The following is a 22066-nucleotide window of genomic DNA, read 5'->3' on the forward strand; positions in this document are numbered from 1 at the left end:
CGGACAGTCGGCATAACGGCTCAGATCTCATCTTTCATTTTGCCAGCAGTTGCATTTTACTGCTCCAAAAACACACACGTGTGAATGGGGACCGTTATGTTTTTTTTTTTTTACTACCCTTTGCATAACAAATAAACAAAAAAAGTGCATCAAAGTATAGAAATGCATGTTAGTGCGTGGGCATAGGTGTGAAGGGCCCTTATTGTGGCAGTCTGAGGTTTCTACTCTCCCAGAGGAATCTGGGAACACTGAAGTCGGCAGCACTTTGCACATGTACATTAAAGGTCGTTGCTGAAAGTGCTCTACAAGCTGCCAGGAGTTGCAGATCTGGGGGAGAAGAGAATGAGAAGAGCTGACGAGATGGAAGCTCTTGCTGGGTATGGTACGGCCTGGGCGGGGACTTTACAGTATTGTTCTTTATGTTCTGCAGCTTTACAGTTTGCAAAACCAGTACATAAATCTTACAGCTTTGCAATCTAGCACAGCTAGTGCATACAATAAATACTCTATTACTCTAAGTTCTTGGACATCAGACTGTCCAATCTATACCGGACACCCCTGAGGACAGTTACCACCAGGCAACCTTTATTTGCCTACCTCCATCATTAGCAGTTGTCTGCTCTGCGCCTATATATTGCATTTATACTGCATTTAGTGTTGTCCTTAAATGCTGCTGCAGTTATTGCATCTTCTGTTCCACAAGACTGCTGGAAGAAACGGCTCCTGATACTTTGCTCTTCCTCCAAGCCTCACTTTTGCTTCATTAAAGGCTTCATAGAGATCGCTTTCCTCCACGCCGTTCCTATGACTTCATCCAGGATGACAACTCCACTGGGGGGGTTCATTAGAGATGTGAAAAGCGGAGGAAGCCGTCATATGCGAGTTCACATCACCGTCGCTGTGCTATCTCCTCTTTCTCATGCAGGTCTCCAGTCTCCGGAGTTCATCAGCTGAATTATAGAAAATGTCAAACTCTGCAGCCCCCCATCCTCTCCAGACTGACAGGATCCAGCCCAGGGTGTCACTCTGCAGGCAGCACACCACGGAATCCTTGGACACGACAGCAGCTTCTATACAGACCCTGGAAGGCAGAGCACAGACCCATCACATATCTGTTTACAGCAAAGAAAGCAAAATGATTCTTACTCTGAATGGTGTAAGGTTATCAGTGGTGTACCCCAAGGTTAAGTGTTGGGACCCTTACTTTTTAATATCTTTATAAATGATATCGGGTCTGGGATTAAAAGTAACATTTCTGTCTTTGCAGATGACACCAAGCTATGCAGTGGAATAACGTCCTTACAGGATGTCTCCAACTTACAAGCTGACCTAAATGCTCTGTCTAATTGGGTGACTATGTGGCAAATGACGTTTAATGTTGATAAATATAAAGTTATGCACTCCCCCAGAAGGATCTGGGGGAATCCATGGTGGAGAAGGATCTGGGGGGAATCCATGGTGGAGAAGGATCTGGGGGGAATCCATGGTGGAGAAGGATCTGGGGGGAATCCATGGTGGAGAAGGATCTGGGGGGAATCCATGGTGGAGAAGGATCTGGGGGGAATCCATGGTGGAGAAGGATCTGGGGGGAATCCATGGTGGAGAAGGATCTGGGGGGAATCAATGGTGGAGAAGGATCTGGGGGAATCCATGGTGGAGAAGGATCTGGGGGGAATCCATGGTGGAGAAGGATCTGGGGGGAATCCATGGTGGAGAAGGATCTGGGGGGAATCCATGGTGGAGAAGGATCTGGGGGGAATCCATGGTGGAGAAGGATCTGGGGGGAATCCATGGTGGAGAAGGATCTGGGGGGAATCCATGGTGGAGAAGGATCTGGGGGGAATCCATGGTGGAGAAGGATCTGGGAAGAATCCATGGTGGAGAAGGATATGGGGGGAATCCATGGTGGAGAAGGATCTGGGGGGAATCCATGGTGGAGAAGGATCTGGGGGGAATCCATGGTGGAGAAGGATCTGGGGGGAATCCATGGTGGAGAAGGATCTGGGGGGAATCCATGGTGGAGAAGGATCTGGGAAGAATCCATGGTGGAGAAGGATATGGGGGGAATCCATGGTGGAGAAGGATATGGGGGGAATCCATGGTGGAGAAGGATCCGGGGGAAATCCATGGTGGAGAAGGATCTGGGGGAATCCATGGTGGAGAAGGATCTGGGGGAATCCATGGTGGAGAGGGATCTGGGAGAATACATGGTGGAGAGGGATCTGGGGGAATCAATGGTGGAGAAGGATCTGGGGGAATCAATGGTGGAGAAGGATCTGAGTGAATCAACGTTGGAGAAGGATCTGGGTGAATCAATGGTGGAGAAGGATCTGAAGGAATCAATGGTTGAGAAGGATCTGGGGGAATCAATGGTGGAGAAGGATCTGGGGGTTTTGGTAGATCATAAGCTCAATAATAAAATGCAATGCCAAGCTGTGGTTTCCAAAGCGAGCAAAGTCCTTTCTTGTATTAGGAGAGGTATGGACTCCAGAGAGAGAGATATAACTTTGCCCCTGTTCAAATCATTAGTAAGACTTCATCTGGAATATGCAGTTCAGTTTTGGGCTCCAGTTTTCAAAAAGGATATACAGGAACTGGAGAAAGTGCAGAGAAAGACAACCAAACTGATAAGAGGCATGGAGGAACTCAGCTATGAGGAAAGGTTAGAGGAACTGAATTTATTCCCTCCTGAGAAGAAGAGATTAAGGGGTCCATATAGTGAACTTGGTGTTGAGTTATTCACTTTACGGTCAAACACTGAGGACAAGGGGGTACTCTTTACGTCTAGAGGAAAAAAGATTTAATCTCCAAATACAGAAAGGTTTCTTTACAGTAAGAGCTGTGAAAAAAATGTGGAATAGACTCCCGCCAGAGGTGGTTCTGGCAAACTCAGTATATTGCTTTCAGAAAGGCCAGGATTCTTTCCTAAATGTACATAATATAACTGGGTACTGACGGTTTCGCCTTCCTCTGGATCAACTGTGGGTATAGGGTTGTGTATATGGGATTGTATGATATTTTTTATTTTATTTATTTTTTATGGTTGAACTGGATGGACTTGTGTCTTTTTTCAACCTGACTAACTATGTAACAAAACAGCAGCAGTGCAAACTGAACTATGAAGAAGTATTATTTTCACACTGATCGCTAGTGTATTCTTCTTAAAGCGTAACTCCACTTTTGTTGAGAAAATAAACATTCCTCTCTGGGTGATCAATGTACGTTGCAAGGAGTATAACAAGCTTTGTTGCAGATTCCTAACTTTTGTTATTCTGAAGTAATCCAATGTGTGTTTGTCTGTGCCTCTGTGCTTAGTGGGTCTAATGGGCGTGGTTTCATAATTAACTGTCAGCTGTGCAGCTGCAGAGCACTAATTAGGAAATATTCTGGGCCTGCATCCCTTTAGATTAGTGGTTCTCAAACTGGAGGCCGGAATCCCCCTCGGGGGTCAAATGGCGATTTGCCAGGGGTCACCAAATCCTGGGCTGTTACTGAAGCCCGCACCTCTCTCTCAACCTTTTCGCAGCTGCCCAGCAGGGCTGTCCCTGGAGCCCGTGGCCACCCATTTAGCCTTTTGGCAGTTGCCTATTCAGTTCCAGCATTGGTGGGAAGCAGAGACTAGAGGTCAGCTGACTGGTGAGGAATGTGAAGTGGGAGAGGCTGGAGGAGACCCTATCTCCTGATTTCAGCATAGGGGTCACTGCTGCGAGACACTGCGAAGCTGGAGACATAGTGAGTAACACTACCTGTGATTAGAGTTGCCATTAAAAGTCCCCACTACAGTTCTCAGATCAGCAGATGACCTTGATCAAGAGCACCCAGGTTGGCCGATCAGAACTCTTCCCCAGCACTGCCACTCATCCCAACTCCCTGCCAGCACTGCCACTCATCCCAACTCTCCGCCAGCACTGCCACTCATCCCAACTCCCCGCCAGCACTGCCACTCATTCCAACTCCCCGCCAGCACTGCCACTCATCCCAACTCCCCGCCAGCACTGCCACTCATCCCAACTCCCCGCCAGCACTGCCCACTCATCCCAACTCCCCGCCAGCACTGCCCACTCATCCCAACTCCCCGCCAGCACTGCCCACTCATCCCAACTCCCCGCCAGCACTGCCCACTCATCCCAACTCCCCGCCAGCACTGCCCACTCATCCCAACTCCCCGCCAGCACTGCCCACTCATCCCAACTCCCCGCCAGCACTGCCCACTCATCCCAACTCCCCGCCAGCACTGCCCACTCATCCCAACTCCCCGCCAGCACTGCCCACTCATCCCAACTCCCCGCCAGCACTGCCACTCATCCCAACTCCCCGCCAGCACTGCCCACTCATCCCAACTCCCCGCCAGCACTGCCCACTCATCCCAACTCCCCGCCAGCACTGCCCACTCATCCCAACTCCCCGCCAGCACTGCCCACTCATCCCAACTCCCCGCCAGCACTGCCACTCATCCCAACTCCCCGCCAGCACTGCCACTCATCCCAACTCCCCGCCAGCACTGCCACTCATCCCAACTCTCCGCCAGCACTGCCACTCATCCCAACTCCCCGCCAGCACTGCCACTCATCCCAACTCTCCGCCAGCACTGACACTCATCCCAACTCCCCGCCAGCACTGCCACTCATCCCAACTCCCCGCCAGCACTGCCACTCATCCCAACTCTCCGCCAGCACTGACACTCATCCCAACTCCCCGCCAGCACTGACACTCATCCCATTCCCCCCACCAAGGAGTAAGAGAAGGAATACAAATACATGGAAGGGAGAGGAACAAAGAAAAAGGGAAACAAGGAATAAGAGAAAGAACAAGAAAGATGGCTAGAGAGAGGGATGGGAAAAAAAAAAAAAAAGAAATTAGGATAGAGAGAGATAAAAGTGAAAGAAAGGAGAACAAAGAGAAAGAGGGGTATAACCCAAAATGTACCATAAGGGGTTTTAATACTGTACGAGTGGAAGGGACTCAATGTTCGTGGGTCAGGAGCCCAAATTACTTGTCTTGCCTTGGGTGCTGACAACCCACGCTATGAAAATAATTTTATTGTTAGGGGTCCCCACAACTTCGGGAAATATTATCAAGGGGTCACAGCACTAGAAGGGTTGAGAACCACTGCTTTAGATGTGCTCCTATTGAAGGTATATCTCCAAACATGACATTTTTGTTGCAGGGGATGCCTGAAATCTGACTTGTATCTTAGGCAGACTTCTGGGAAAATTGGTGAGCCAATCACACAAGCAGGAAATGGTTTCTGGGGAGTGGTCAGTACACACTCTGTGTACAGACCAACTCCAGGTGGCCATATTGCATTCTCAGAAAATTACAGTGGCTGTAGATTGAAATGGAAAGGTCATTTTTAAGAACATTTAATCATAATATGATTAATGTCGCAATTATATACGCTATATTATTTTTTCTTTATTAGATATTTATTTTCCCCATGAAAGTGGAGTTACCCTTTAACCACTTCTGGCACTTTTTGTTTACAAGTTTAAATCAGTATGTCCATGCACATTACTCTACGGAATAAAATGGTGATTTTTTTTTTTTTTAAATCAAATGTTATTTGCGCAGGAGTTTTGCAAACGCAATCTTTTGGGACAAAATACACTTTAGTGAATTGAAAAACAAAAACAAAACACAATATTTACCCCATTTTTAATTTTTTTGTATAATGTGTAATGCCACGATCAGAATTTCGGCCAGCAAAAGACAGATGAGAGCTTTTCATCGGAAAATTCGACCGGGTGTATGCTCCATCGGAATTTAGCTGTCCGAATTCCCGCCAGCAAAAATTTGATAGCATGTTCTCAATTTTCCCGATGGAAAAACTTTCTATCGGAAATTCCGATCGTGTGTATGCAATTCCGAAGCGCAAAAGCTCACGCGTGCTCAGATTCAGCTATGAGATGGAAGCTATTGGCTACTGGGTATTGAACTTCCTTTTTATAGTCCCGTCGTACGTGTTTTACATCCCCATGTTCTTGGCGGTCAGAATTTGGTGTGACGGTGTGTAGGCAAGACAGTTTGAGCGGAATTCCGTTGGAATTCCGACGGAAAAACCATCAGAGCTTTTTCCGAAGAGAATTTCGATAGTGTGTACGTGGCATAAGATCATGTTACACTGAGTAAATAGATACCCAACACGTCATGCTTTAAAACTGCGCACGCTCGTGGAATGGCGACAAACTGGAGTACTTAAAAATCTCCGTAGGCGGCGATTTAAGTGCCTTTACAGGTTACCCGTTTAGAGTTATACAGGAGGTCTCATGCTAGAATTATTCCTCTTGTTCCAGCGTCTGCAGCGATATCTCATATGTGTGGTGCGAATACCGTTTACATATGCATGCGCAACTTATGTATGTGTTTGCATCTCCACACAAACACGGAGGGATGGAGGCACTTTAAACATTTTTTTTTAAATATTTTACACTATGCCTTTTATTTATTATTTTTTTGATCACTTTTATTCCTATTACAAGGAATGTAAACATCCCTTCTAATAGAAATAAGGATGACAAGTCCTCTTTATGGATGCACTGTCAGATTGTTTCTCAGGCAAGCAGGCGGGAGGGGGAGGGGTGGTATAGCGGCACTTTTTTTCGGCCACTAGCCGGGTACTTCTAACCCCTGCTAGCGGCCGAAGAAAGGGTTAAAAGCACCCGTGTTGCGGCGCTGCCGAAGTGCTTTGCATTCATTTCAATGGGCAAGGCGTTTTGGGAGCGGTGTATACACACTGGGGAGGCATGAGCGCCTGAAAAGCATGTGAAAGGGGTCTTAGCAATACCGGTAGTCAAGGAACGTAACTGTTTTGAAACTATTAAATCGATGGGTTTAGTTCCGTTTTATGATCTACCGCTGCTCAGGAGATCCGGGCTTCAGCAAAATGGCAGCCTGCAGCAAGAAGAAACAAGAACAATGCTGGAGGCAATTTACAGCACATACTAATTTTGGTAGCAATTTATTATTTTGGAATGTATGTTCCTTGCTAAAAACAAACATTCTTTTTTTAAAGTTGTTATGGGTAAAGTTCTGCTTTAAGCACCCCATAGAGGATTCGATTTTCTTTCCTTCCATCGCGGGTGGAAAGAAAGAAAATCGCTCGATTTCCTCATCAACACAGTAAATCCTCCCGTAACTGTGTCAGGAGCGCACAAGACGCGCGCTCTACACACAACTGTATTTACATTTGGTTACACAAATATGTGGCCGCTCAGCGTCAAGGCCCACCCACCGAGAGGCCACGTATTTGCGTACTGTCGGCACCAAGAGGTTATGATCACTTTAATGACCTCTACTTGTTTATTTCCAATCTAGTAATGAATGACACCAGGCCTGCTTCCAAAGACACGGAGTTAGGCTTTTTGCCGTGTTTAAGAGATTTGGGGTATGCAAATGTATAGGATGTGATCAAGGTGGGAATGTCATGGAACAGAATTTGCAATGGGTCAGGCCTGATGGGATTACGGTGCCATCTTTTGTAACCAAGGCAAAATCGCCTTCCAAGAAGCTCTTCAGGCAGTTTAATTCCATTTATTTTTAATTCTGTTTTACGGCTGAAGTGTCTTACCCGTCTTTTGCCAGATCCCCCGGCTGCAATACAGCGATCACCCGTCCTCTCTGTCCTCCACACTCCTTCTCCAGTCCTATGATTATGATGTCACCGCCACGTCTGAAACAATACAGGTAATAAAAACACTCAGAGCTATGCACAGTTCAGATCTTATAATTTTCTTAAAATTTTAGGCATGTCTCCCCAAGACTCTACAAACAGTTTTGTAATCTTTCACCAGAAGAAAGTTTTAGAATCCCAAAAATATATAAAAATCACTAATCCAGGAAATTCTGTAAATCCAGCATTAGCCGAATTCTAGAGCTGCACGATTCTGACCAAAATCAGGATCATGATTTTATTGCTTAGAATAAAGATCACGATTCTCGTGGTGCAACATCATCTTTCACATTATACAAAAAAAAAAAAAAAAAAAAATGGGCTTTACTGTTTAATTTTTTATTAATGAATTAAAGTGTGTTTTTTCCAAAAACACTGCGTTTGAAAGACCGCTCTGTAAATACAGTGTGACATAAAATATTGCGCAACCGCTAGTTTATTCTGTAGGGTCTCTGCTAAAAAAAAAATATATATATATATATATATATATATATATATATATATATATAATGTTTGGGGGTTCTAAGTAGTTTTCTAGCAAAAAAATAATGATTTTAACTTGTAAACATCAAGTGTGAGAAAAAAGGTTTAGTGTTTCCACCCAAAATGCAACTTCCGCTTTAAGCATTCCTCGCCCCCCTTAAAGCGGGATTCCACCCTAAAGTGGAACCTCCGCTGATCGGATCCCTCCCCCCCTCCGGTGTCACAATTGACACCTTTCAGGGGGGTGGAGATACCTGTCAAAGACAGGTATTTACACCCACTTCCGGGCATAGACTCCCGTGGGAGTCTACGCCATTTCCTGCGCTGTCTGCTGGGACACACACGGGTCCCAGTGACAGCGCGGAGATTTCCTATTGCGCGGCGACGGCTCGCGCATGCGCAGTAGGGAACCGGGAAGTGAAGCCGATTCGCTTCACTTCCTGATTCCCTCACCTAGAATGGTGGCGGCAGCAGCCGAGAGCCGAGCGATCGATCGGCCTCGGCTGCCGGCATTGCTGGAACCCGGGACAGGTGAGTGTCGATTTATTAAAAGTCAGCAGCTGTAGTATTTATAGCTGCTGGCTTTTAATATTTTTTTTTTTGGTGGAATCCCTCTTTAAGCCCCATACACACTATCAGATTTTCTGATGACTTTTGTCTTCAGATCTACCAAAACCATATAATATGAGATCAAACCTTAGGAGTTTCAATTTGTATGCAATCAGGCAGGCCCTTGCACTATACGGTTTTGGTAAATCTGAAGACAAAAATCAGCAGAAAATCTGATATTGTGTATGGGGCTTTACATGCCACATGTGGCATGTCATTTTTTTTGGGGGGGGGGGGGGGAGTGGGTATCTGGCTTTGACAGGTACTTAGGCTGGATTCACACCTATGCAAACATGATCTGTAGTGCAAATCTGCAAAATGCAAAAAGCACAAAAAATGCATAGGTGTGAATGTAGCCTTAATGTCCCACTTCCTCCTTCTGTCCCTTGGCCGCGTAGGCGACTTCTCCCTCTTTGCAATCTTTTGGGACACTTCACAGGTCTCAGAAGATTGCCTGGCCATTAGGAGAGCGCAGCGCAGTGCGCACGCGGCTGTGAAGCCACAAGCTGTCACAGCCGGGCGCCCGCACTTACAATGCCGGCGCTGCAGAGAGGCGGGGGAGAGGAGCGAGGTATCGGGCGGCCGTGGGACAGGTGAGTGTCTGTTTATTAAAAATCAGCAGCTACACTTTTTTTTGCCCGAAAGTGCCTTTCAAAAACGCGATTCTGAAGGTTTTTTTGTCTCCAAATGTTCCTGTGAAAATATGCCTGTGAATTCCCTAATGTACATTGACATATAGGCTAACATTGAGCTGCTTCTACATACTGAAGAAAAAAAAAAGAAAAACGCCGGTATAGGCAGAATTTTTTATGCCCAGTGTGCAGGGACCCCCTAATCTGATGTGTAGATCCTTATTTAAAGTACCGGTAAACCTGGTGATAAAGTAATGTCTCTTGAAAGCTTGTCCTGACGTGGGCAGCAAGTTAACCACTTGAGCTCCACGCCTTTTTCTGACACTTTTTGTTTACATGTAACAATCAGTAATTTTTGCTAAAAAATTACTTGGAACTCCCAAAAATTATATGTTTTTTTAAAGCAGAGGCCCTAGAGCAGTGATGGCGAACCTTGGCACCCCAGATGTTTTGGAACTACATTTCCCATGCTGCTCATGCACTCTTCAGTGTGGTGGAGCATCATGGGAAATGAAGTTCCAAAACATCTGGGGTGCCAAGGTTCGCCATCACTGCCCTAGAGAATAAACTGGTGGGTGGTGGAATTTTTTTATGCCACAAAGTATTTGGGAAACAGTTTTTCAAACGCAATTTTTTTGGGGAAAAAGCATACCGTTTTTGAATTTTAATGCACAAAAACACAATATAATACCCAATTGTTAGGTAAAATGTAAAAGATAATGTTACGCCAAGTAAATAGATACCCAACACGTCACACTTTAAAATTGCACATTCCCATGCAAGGGTGACAAATTACGCAAATTTTACTATCCATAGGCGACGCTTTAAAAGCCTTTACAGGTTACCACTTTAGATTTACAGGAGGTCTGGTGCTGGAATTACTGCCCACGATCGGACATTCACAGTGATATGATCACAGTTTGCGTTTGTGCGACTGCCTTTGCAAGCGAGCACGGGATGACGTTACATTTTTTTATGTTTATTTTTTATTTTTACACTTTTGCTTTAAAAAAAGTTTTTGATCACTTTTATTGTTATCACAAGCAATATAATACAATCAGTACTCTTTATTGAGATATCTGGGGTCTATTAGACCCCAGATCCCTCCTCTGCCCTTAAAGATGTTGTAAAAGCACAAGGTAAAAAAACCTTCAGTGAAGCAGCCCCCCCTAATACTTACCTAAGCCCCATCTCGATCCAGCGATGTCCACGAGAGCCTTGTCTTTCTGGGGACTTGCCCTTCTGATTGGCTTTTGGCAGCAGCAGAAGCCATTGGCTCTCACTGCTGTCAATCATAGTCAGCGAGCCAATCAGGAGATTGAGGGGGTGGGGCTGAGTCATGGCTCTGTGCGTGAATGGACACACAGAACCGGAGGTTGGGAGCACACCTGCTTGGGTGCCTTAAGAGGTGGCTTACGGGCGTGATCACGGGTCCCGTGGACTCGATGTCCCCGGGGGGGTACCCGCGATCGTCTCATGGTGTGGAAGAACGGGGAGATGCTCATGTAAACAAGCATCTCCCCGTTCTGCCTAATGACACTGTCACTGATCTCTGCTCCCTGTAATCGGGAGCAGTGATCAGTGGCATGTCACACACAGCCCCTCCTCCCCACAGTTAGAATCACTCCCTAGGACACACTTAACCCCTACAGCGCCACCTAGTGGTTAACCCCTTCACTGCCAGTCACATTTACACAGTAATCAATAAATTTTTAATTGCACTGATCGCTGTATAAATGTGAATGGTCCCAAAATCACGCTAAAAGTGTCCGATGTGTCCGCCATAATGTCGCAGTCACGATAAAAAAAAAATCACTGACCGCCACCATTACTAGTGAATAAAAAAAAAAAGATCAATAAAAATGCCATAAACTATCCCCCATTTTGTAGACGCTATAAATTTTGCGCAAACCAATCAATAAACGCTTATTGCGAATTTTTTTTACCAAAAATATGTAGAAGAAAACATATCGGCCTAAACTGAGGAAAAAAAATGTTTTATATATTTTTGGGGGATATTTATTATAGCAAAAAGTAAAAAAAAATGTGTTTTTTTCTAAATTGCCGCTATTTTATTTGTTTTGTGGCAGCACGCAGGTAAAATCACCTGGTTGTATTCAGGATGGGAAATATGTGTGTCCTAGATTCAGGCTTTATGCAGACTTTTACAATTAGAGGGGAAGAGTTAATGAGCCCAGCTGTAGTAAGTGGGCTCATTAAGACCTCTACAAAAAACCCCAGCATGCATAGGGAGATGCTCCATCCTGGAACCAGTTTTGTGTGTATAGACTGGGGAGTCTGAGATCTGTTCTGTGCGGTGAGATAACGCCTGTGTGGCAAACCCCTACAATAGAGACAGGGACTGGGGCAGCACAAGGCTGCACCCAGTTGTTAGACAGGGAGTCTACGTGTGTAGTTAGAGGTCAAGCTGACCAGGATTTATTTTCTTGTTTTATTTTGTTTGGCTGTTTATGTATCACTGCATGTAGCCTAAATAAACCGGACCTTTTGTTTTTTGCACCTACACCGCTGTCTGCTGTGCCTGACTTTGTGTTGTGAACCCATCCAGGGGGTCACACACACCCGCTACCGAGCGAACCCCCTCACACTTGGTGGAGAATTTTGGCAGTTTTTTTTTTTTTTTTGTTAAGGCCAGCATGGAAGAGATACTGAGACAGCTGGCTCTCGCAAATGCAAACCAGCAGCAAGCAAATGCAAATCAGCAGCAAACAAATGCAGCTTTACAAAAGAGCCTTGCAGCTCAACAACAAGCCCAGCAGCAGGCAAATGCAAATCAGCAGCAGACAAATGCAACTTTGCAGCAGAGTTTGGAAGCTCAGCAACAAGCCCAGCAGCGATCTGAAGCCCGCTTCATAGACCTGTTGCAGAAGCAAGAGCAGAATTTTCAACAGCAAATAGAGACATTGATACAGCAACGTCCGCAGACCAATGAAGCAAGTGGGTACAATAATACCGCAACCTTTGGTGTGAGCCGTTTACTGACAAAAATGACTGGAGAGGATGATCCGGAGGTGTTTTTGACCACATTTGAAAGGACTGCTGAAAGGGAAAAGTGGCCTAAGGAGCAATGGGCTGGACTGGTGGCCCCTCTGTTAACTGGGGAATCGCAGAAAGCTTATTATGACCTAGAGCCTGACCAAGCAAAAGACTATGTGGTGCTAAAAGCAGAAATATTGGCACGGCTGAGTGTCACCCTGGCAGTCCGGGCTCAGCGTGTGCATAACTGGACTTTTCAGGTTGGAAAACCTCCCAGTTCTCAAATGTATGATCTCATTCACCTGAGCAGGAAGTGGCTGCAGCCCGAGATTTTGACCGCACCAAACATTGTGGAACGTGTGGTTATGGATCGTTTCCTGAGAGCTCTTCCTACTGCCATCCAAAAATGGGTAAGCCATGGAGATCCAAAAAATGCAGATAAACTTGTGGATCTGGTTGAGAGGTACTTGGCTACAGAGAACTTGACCACCTCTTCCAGGGACTCACGGACTTTCCCCCCTAAGACCAGATCATCCCCAGTGGCGGGTAAGATGACTCCAAGGGGTGAGGGTGGAGAGAGTGAGAGGGTGGGAGTTCTACCTAAGGTCTGGCGGGAGCAGCCCAGGAAGCCCATGCTGCAAGAGGCAGCGAAAAAGATTATTTGCTACCGCTGTCGGCAAGAGGGACATATTGCAGCCAATTGCCCCGTTGTGGATGAGCCTATGCAATGTGACTTTATAAGGGAGAGACGTCAGTCGCTGTTTGCGACAGTTGCATGCACTGCCATTCGGGGACCTGAGAAACATTTATGTAAAATGTGTATTAATGGTAGACATGTTGATGTGTTGCTAGATTCAGGTAGCCTGGTAACATTGATAAAAGCTGAATTAGTTACTACAGAGGTCTCTGGGAAGAACAGGGTGGCTGTTATTTGTGTGCATGGGGACACCCGAGAGTATCCTGTAACTTCAGTGTTTTTTGAGACCCCCAAAGGTAACCTCTCTCATCAGGTGGGGTTAGTGTCTCAGTTACCACATGATGCTATTGTGGGAAGGGATTTTCCAAAATTCTGGGAACTCTGGGATTGTCCTGAGGCCCCCATTGGTGCCCCTATAAACCAGGAAGATGACCAGAATTCCTCTGGGAGTGGTGAGGACTCTCCTGAATTTCCCTTGTCGGTATTGGCGGGGGAAACTCGAGAAACTGGGGAGGAGCCAACATCCTCAGATGAAAACATGCCGTCTGTGGAGTTTTCGGATCTTGAGGTTCACAGGGAAAATTTTGCCACAGAACAGTTAAAAGACCCCACCCTAATAAAGGCACGGGAAAATGTGGTGAAAATAGATGGCGAGTTAGTGAACCCAGATAAGACTTGCCCTTATCCTTACTTCACTATGGAAAGGGACCTGCTATATCGAGTGGCTAAAAGGGCAGAAGAAACCATTGAGCAACTTGTAGTGCCCAAACCTTACAGGAAGTTGGTGTTAGAATTGGCTCATGGACACATTCTGGGAGGTCATCTGGGGACAGAGAAAACCAGAGAGAGGGTATTGCAGAGATTCTATTGGTCTGGGGTCATGAAGGAAATAGAAAATTATTGTTCCTCCTGCCCTGTGTGTCAGAAGTCGGCACCTATGCCACATTTCCATAACCCACTGGTACCTCTTCCTATCATTGAGGTCCCCTTTGAGAGGATCGCAATGGATTTGGTAGGTCCGATAATGAAGTCTGCTAGGGGGCATCAGTACATTTTGGTTATATTGGACTATGCCACCCGTTATCCGGAAGCAATTCCTCTCCGAAATACCTCGGCCAAAACCATAGCCAAAGAGCTATCCCTTGTTTTTAGCCGCGTGGGTATTTGTAAGGAACTGCTTACGGACCAAGGTACACCCTTTATGTCCCGGGTTATGAAAGAATTATGCAAGTTGTACAAAGTGAAGCAATTGCGTACATCTGTGTATCACCCCCAAACAGATGGGTTGGTTGAAAGATTCAACAAAACCCTAAAACAAATGTTAAAGAAGGTGGTGGATAGAGATGGAAAGAATTGGGACTGTCTAATACCCTATCTGATGTTTGCCATTAGGGAGGTACCCCAATCCTCTACGGGTTTCTCACCCTTCGAGTTGCCCTATGGGAGACACCCAAGAGGGCTGCTGGATATCGCCAAGGAAACTTGGGAAAATGAGAGTTCTCCTCACAGGAGTGTGATTGAGCATGTCGCCCTGATGCAAGATAGAATTGCACAGGTAATGCCAATTGTAAAGGAACATTTAACCCAAGCGCAGTTAGCACAGCAGAGAGTGTACAACCGTGGGGCCAAGACACGTACTTTTTCCCCGGGGGGATAGGGTCTTGGTGCTAGTCCCTACGGTTGAAAGCAAATTTCTGGCCAAATGGCAAGGTCCATATGAAGTAATTGAAAAAATTAGTGAGGTGAACTACAGGGTTAGACAGCCAGGAAGGCGAAAGCCGGAGCAGATCTATCACGTCAATCTGCTGAAAGCCTGGAGGGATAGGGAATCCCTAGTCGCAGAGACTTTGTCACAAGTACAGCCTGATTGCTTAGTTCCTGAGGTTGGAATAGCAAGCACCTTATCGAAACCCCAACAACAGGAGGTTAAAGAGTTTGTACTTCGTAACAAAGAGATTTTCTCTGAGCTTCCGGGACAAACATCTGGCGTAGAGCATGACATTATCACCCCGCCAGGAGAAAGGGTAAAACTAAAACCTTATAGAATACCAGAGGCCCGATGGGAGGCAATACGTGGGGAGGTTCAAAGGATGCTGGAATTGGGTGTGATAGAGGAGTCCCAGAGTGACTGGTCCAGTCCTATCGTACTAGTGCCCAAACCTGATGGGAGCTGGCGGTTTTGTAACGATTTTAGACAATTAAATAAAGTTACAAAATTTGACACCTACCCCATGCCACGTATAGATGAGTTGGTTGACCGGCTGGGAACAGCCCGATATATGACAACTCTTGATCTCACCAAAGGGTATTGGCAAATTCCCCTGGCCGAGTCGGCCAAGGAGAAAACTGCGTTTGTAACCCCAGATGGGGCATTCCAATATAAGAGAATGCCGTTTGGGTTACAGAATGCACCGGCAACATTCCAGCGGAAAATGGATAAGATTCTGAGGCCCCATCATAAATATGCTGCAGCTTACCTGGATGATGTGATTATCCATAGCACAGACTGGGTCTCACATTTGCCAAAAGTACAAGCAGTCCTAGACTCTATCCGGGAAGCTGTGTTTACGGCCAATCCAAAGAAGTGTACTATTGGACAGGAGGAGGCCAAATATCTTGGGTACACTATTGGGAGGGGGGTGATAAAACCCCAAGTCAATAAAGTCGAGGCCATACAGAGTTGGCCACGTCCCAACAGCAAGAAACAGGTACGAGCCTTTCTGGGAATCGCTGGCTATTATCGACGATTCATTCCCCATTTTGCTTCTCAGGCTGTGCCCCTCACCAACCTGACAAAAGGGAAAGAGTCGGTTATGGTTAAATGGTCCCCAGAGGCTGAGGAAGCATTTCAGTCCTTAAAAACAGCCTTATGTAGCCAGCCAGTGTTGTACTCACCAGACTTCTCTAAGGACTTTGTTGTACAAACTGATGCATCAGACGTTGGGTTAGGAGCAGTGTTATCCCAGGTCTGGAACGGGGAAGAGCACCCAGTCATTTACCTCAGCAGGAAGTTGAAGTCCCATGAGGTAAATTACTCCACGATTGAGAAGGAATGTTTAGCAGTGAAGTGGGCTCTAGATTCCCTTCGGTACTACCTGCTAGGTAGGCACTTTGACCTGGTGACTGATCACGCTCCTTTAAAGTGGATGGCTCAAAACAAGGAGACCAATAGAAGGGTAAATAGGTGGTTCCTGGCCCTACAGGAATTTAACTTTACAGTTAAGCATCGCCCTGGTGTTAAAATGGGGAATGTGGATGCTTTCTCTCGGATACATGCGTGTCTGGCTGCTTGTGTTACAACCCCAAGGTTGAAACAAGAGGGGGGGGGGTATGTGGCAGCACGCAGGTAAAATCACCTGGTTGTATTCAGGATGGGAAATATGTGTGTCCTAGATTCAGGCTTTATGCAGACTTTTACAATTAGAGGGGAAGAGTTAATGAGCCCAGCTGTAGTAAGTGGGCTCATTAAGACCTCTACAAAAAACCCCAGCATGCATAGGGAGATGCTCCATCCTGGAACCAGTTTTGTGTGTATAGACTGGGGAGTCTGAGATCTGTTCTGTGCGGTGAGTTAACGCCTGTGTGGCAAACCCCTACAATAGAGATAGGGACTGGGGCAGCACAAGGCTGCACCCAGTTGTTAGACAGGGAGTCTACGTGTGTAGTTAGAGGTCAAGCTGACCAGGATTTATTTTCTTGTTTTATTTTGTTTGGCTGTTATATGTATCACTGCATGTAGCCTAAATAAACCGGACCTTTTGTTTTTTGCACCTACACCGCTGTCTGCTGTGCCTGACTTTGTGTTGTGAACCCATCCAGGGGGTCACACACACCCGCTACCGAGCGAACCCCCTCACAGTTTATAGAGGAAAAAATAAAAACCACAGAGGTGATCAAATACCACCAAAAGAAACCTCTATTTGTGGGAAAAAGAGGACGTCAATTTTGTTTAGGAGCCACATTGCACGACCGCGCAATTGTCAGAGCCTAATCGCAAAAAAGTGCTTTGGTCTTTGGCCAGCCAAATGGTCCGGGTGGTTAAGTGGTTAAATTAAGACTACAGGGATAGTCCCCTATGCAACTGTAAATTAGTCTCTGGAGGTTGATCAATGGTTTTATTATTGGCCAGCTCAGATCTATAATACCTAAGCATTACAGTGCAGTGTTCCCAGTGCTTATCCAATGCTGACTCCCTATCCGCCAGTATCTGCTGCAGCTACAAACCCAGCCAAGTGCTGCAGGCACTGCTGTGGGTGATTTTGACAAATGGAGTGCAAACGCAATACTGAAAGCACATTTCGGCACACATTTTTGGTCCCCATGTTGAGGGAGCTTTGGGAGACTCAAAGAACACAAACCAGGTGCTTCCTTTTGATGAATGAAATGTTCGTGGCCCTAAAACCTTGATATAGAAATGTCTTCATCACAGCAGGAATCACCACTGTACTGCACAAGAGCCAACACTTCATTTGCATTTGGTGCTCAGCCACTAGTACTTACCATGGAGCTTTTTGAATACAAACAAGCACGAAATAGCAAAGAAATTTATAGTGACAATAAATGCCAGGACTAGGGATGGGCAGAAGGGCACGGTGCCCTGGGCACGGTGGTGCCATGAGAGGCTGGGGGGGTGGGAGGTCCTGTGAAGTGTTGCTGCTACTACAATCTGATAGAAGTGTTGACAGCAGCTTTACTACCACTGTCAGCATGGAGAAGTGACAAAGCCCAATCTGGAGAGAGCTGGGAGGAGGTTCAGGCTGTGCTCTCTCTCCCCTCCAGGTTCTTCCTCCTGTCACTGCCATGCTCCTGGATCAGGGCTGTCACATCAGCTACTGCGATCCCTACTGTGAGTCTCTGAGGCCGCGATCCCATACCCCCACACCTCCCCCTGCTGGCTGCCCGTCATAAGTTTTAAAAGCAGCTTCCCCCAGGCTCCTCCTGAACTGTGAGGTGTCAAGAAAAGGAGGAGCCTGGGAGGAAGAACATCCCACGGACATCTACAGCATTGTATGTGAGGGAGGAGACCATAAACTGGGTACACAACTGGATGGGGGGGGGGGGTCAGAGTAGCATATATTCCTGCTGGAGATGACAGCATTTGTGCTAGTGGGGTGGGGGGGGGGGGGAGTGGATTAGTGATAGGAGGAGGGGTTTTGGGGGATATGTGGTAGGAAATTGAAATTTGTGCTAGTAGAGGGGGATTGGTGAAGAGGAATTTTGGGGGGGGGGGGGGGGGTAAGATTTGCTCTAGAAGGAAAAATTGTGGGGGGGGGATTTGTACTGTGGGGAGATTGGGGGGGGGGCAGAGCTAGGAGGGGAGGGAGGATTTTTTTCTTAGGACTTGTGCTGGTAGGGATTATGAGGGAGGGGGAGATATGTGCTAGGAGGGGAGATTGGGGGGAAATTGTGCTGGAAGAGGGGGATTCTGGGGTTGGTGAGGGGTGAGATTTTTCTAGTAAGGAAAATTTCTGTGGGGGGTGGGATTTGTGCTGGTGGTGATTTGGGAGGGGGTGCTAGGAAGGGTAATTTAGGGGGATTTAGGAGGGGTGATTTGTGTTAGGAAGGGTGATGGGAGGGGGGGGGGGATTTATGCCAGTAGGAATGACAACTATGCTCATACATCTTGGGGGTGGCACTGGATCCTGTAGTACCCAATGTGAAAAGGCCAAGGTGTGCCCCACCAGCTGTGAATCCCTTCAGCGCCATAGCATAGCATTCTTGTTCTGTGTGCCCACGGCGGCCACCTCTCCTGCTTACCCCTCAGCCTGCCCCCTGGTGCCAATGATTTTAAAATGATACGTTTGGAGCAGACAGACCACCTTAAATCTATGCTAGTACAGGGAGAGAATGCAAACTCCATAAAACAGATCACCTGAATTTGATCTGGCCTCGATGCCTTTGTAAAAAGGGGTAAATGGCCACTTTTCTGTTCAGTTCTATAATACTACTAATTTAGGAAGAGAAAAAAAAAATGTTTTGAGATGTCCTCCTGTTGGGTCACCACCTCAGGATTATTTAGTCCTAAAATCAGGCCAGCTATTCTCAACCAGGGCTCCTCTCCAGATGTTGTCAGGGGTTCATTGAGCTTTGGCTAATTGCCCCTTTCCATTTAAAGCGGGGTTCCACCGCCGTTTTTTTTTTTTTAGGGTTAATTGCAAGAAGTACGTTTTCTAATTTTTTTACTTACTTTTTTTTTTCTAATGCTCCTGCTGCCATTTTTGGTATTCTAAAGACTTTATAAAAAACGTCTCCTGACGTTTTCCATTTTGCCTCTGGGCATCTGTAAAGCCCACAGGCATTGTCTTCCGGGACACTGTGCTGCTAATGTCCCAGCATGCACCGCCAGTATAATCTCCGATCTCGCGCATGCGCCGATTAAACCACTCGAGCGCTGACAACAACTCAGGTTGCCATCACAACGGGCGGCGTCTTAGGAAGTCCTGCCACGTTGTGATGGCAACTATTCCTTCCTCGCGTGAGAACTCGAGCCTGGGCGCCACACAGACTCCTGGGAAATTGAAAAAACTATCCCAGGAGACAGTGCGGCCAACAGGAAGCGCAGACCTGCCGCTGAAGTCCCACCTATATCCGCAGCCGCACCGCCCCTTTCCGGAATCTCCAGGACCAGGAAATTTAAAAAACGAAAAAGACACAAGATGACAGCAGCAAGGTAAGGGGGATATCCAGCAATTACATAACAAGACAATCCTATAGGCATAGGAGTAGTAATTCGGGTGGAGCTCCGCTTTAATGATCTTTAACTCGTTTTGAGGCCAACACCACTTGGCAGAGCTGGCTGCATTACTAACGAGCATTCTGACCACCCAATTCCACCTCCTCCATCCATGGGACCCTGGCATATCTCTATAAGTAATGATAATATGTGAGACTCAACACCACTTCTCTAAGCCCTTGTACACACGGTCGGACATTCTGACAACCAAATATGTTGGATTTTGTCCGACAGATTTTGTCCGAAACTGTTGCATACACACCTTTCGGACAAAGTTGTCGGAAAATCCGATTGTACATAACGTGATGACGTTTTTTCGTTATGACAGGACTACGTTCAGGCTAGTAGCCAATAGCTTTGGTCTAGGAATTTGATCTGAGCATGCGTGGCACTTTGTCCGTCAGAGTAGGCTACACATGATCGTAGTATGTCCGATTTTACGGACAAGTTGGAAAACTTGGTCCGTCAGATACTCCGACGGAATCAGTCCGATGCAGACCACACACAGTCGGATTATCCGACAACACGGTCCGATAGGACACATTCCGTCGGAATCTCCGACCGTGTGTACAAGGGCTAATGTGACTGAAGATATGTGCACACTCAGAGGTGTAGGCTAGACCCGATATGCATTATTATGTGACCTCCACTGTAGAAGGGGGCATTCTTCCCACTCACCACCAATATAAGGGGTGTTTTTTTCCCCAATGACTTTTAGTAGGGGTTCCTGAAGACCTGAACATGATTTCAAGGGTTCCTCTGGGGTAAAAAGGTTGAGAAAGGTTGGATTAGTCTATTATATTTCAATGTTTTTTTTTTTTTAAAGCAAAGCTCACCTTGGAACCCAAAGCAAATCCTTAACGGCCAGCACCCGTACCGCCTGCAAAAGTATCTTCTCCTCCTCTGTAGGGGGAGCTTTTGTTCCCCAGCTTTCGCTAGGAATCCTGGGCCTTTGTTCCCGTGACAGTTCAGGTTCTTCGCTGTCTGTGGAGAAAAGCGTGCTGTTGTAACTCACTGGTGTACTGGGCAGACTGGAGGAGGACTTAGCTGTTCCTTGAGGTACAGAGGAAGATGATGACAGAGAACAATAGTCGGTCAGGGAATCTTGGTGGCTTAAGAGCTGCACTCCTCGATCTTGGCTGTAGATGATGTTAACTTCGGATTGGCATTGCCTGTCACAGTTTGTTTCCGGCAAGGTGACTGGTGCCAGTTCTGAAGTAGCCTTTAAAGCAAACATGTCCCTTAAGGGGCTACAGTCACCACAGAAATATCGAGCACAGAGTTGGTAGTCAGCAGCATGATACATAACTAAAGTGTTGGTTTTATCATCTAAGCACCAAACTGTGTCTTCTCCGTTGCAGTCTGTGCTGGTTGCCATTGAGATAACGAAAGATGGTGCGGTATAAGGTTCCAGCCTTTTGGTCAGTTTCAGAGATGTGAGTTCCACTATGAGGATGCCAGGCCCATTGCTGTACCACACCTCAGAGCCTCCATTAGAGATCTCCATTGACAGCACAGGGTATGGATTTTGTCTTGGATCTTCATCACCAATCTTGAATAAAGTGCGGTTGGCAGTGCGTGAACAGATATAGGAGCAATCAGCGATTGGGATACCGCTGGATACTGGGAACACCGAGACCAAGCTGTCCGCAAGACCAGCAAACACTAAACAGGAGGTCTGCGTGTAGAAATAAACACAATAAACAATCAGCATCATGTTGAAGTACATAGAGAGGTAGACTAATTTGGGTTAAAGCGGAGGTCCACCCTAAAGTGGACCTTCCGCTCTTTGGAATCCCCCCCCCCCCCCTCCGGCGCCACAATTGGCACCTTTCAGGGGGGAGGGGGTGCAGGTACCTGTACAGCACAGGTATCTGCACCCACTTCCGGCGTAGATTCTGCAGAAGGTACGCCCCTTTCCGCAGAATCTACGCCCCTTTTCGAAAGTCCCCCGCTGCCTGCTGGGAAACACACGGATCCCAGAGACAGCGGGGACCATCCTCATTGCGCAGCGCGACTCGCGCATACGCAATAGGGAACCGGGAAATGAAGCCGAAAAGCTCCACTTCCTGATTCCCATACCCAAGATGGCGGCGGCAGCACCAGAGAGACGATCGAGAGATCGGCTTCGGGTGCCAACATCTGGGCGGGTAAGCTGGGCGGGTAAGTGTCACTATTTTAAAAGTCAGCAGCTGCAGTATTTGTAGCTGCTGGCTTTAAAAAAAAAAAAAAAACGGCGGAACTCC

The 22066-nt window shown here is 46.7% G+C and overlaps 1 protein-coding gene across 1 annotated transcript in view; it reads right to left on the reverse strand.

The window, feature by feature from the left end:
• Positions 1-563: 563 nt before the first annotated feature.
• The window catches only part of LOC143959292 (leucine-rich repeat serine/threonine-protein kinase 1-like), a gene marked incomplete in the record, with an annotated part of 364255 nt that continues 342752 nt past the window's right edge, over positions 564-22066 (reverse strand). The window contains 3 exon segments of the mRNA XM_077467970.1: positions 564-1081; positions 7568-7669; positions 20657-21498. Of these exon segments, the coding sequence (XP_077324096.1) occupies positions 904-1081; positions 7568-7669; positions 20657-21498 (1122 nt within the window).

Source organism: Lithobates pipiens, unplaced genomic scaffold (assembly GCF_037356315.1).
Source record: "Lithobates pipiens isolate NorthernLeopardFrog02 unplaced genomic scaffold, aLitPip1_a1.2 Scaffold_7, whole genome shotgun sequence".
Classification (NCBI taxonomy): domain Eukaryota; kingdom Metazoa; phylum Chordata; class Amphibia; order Anura; family Ranidae; genus Lithobates; species Lithobates pipiens.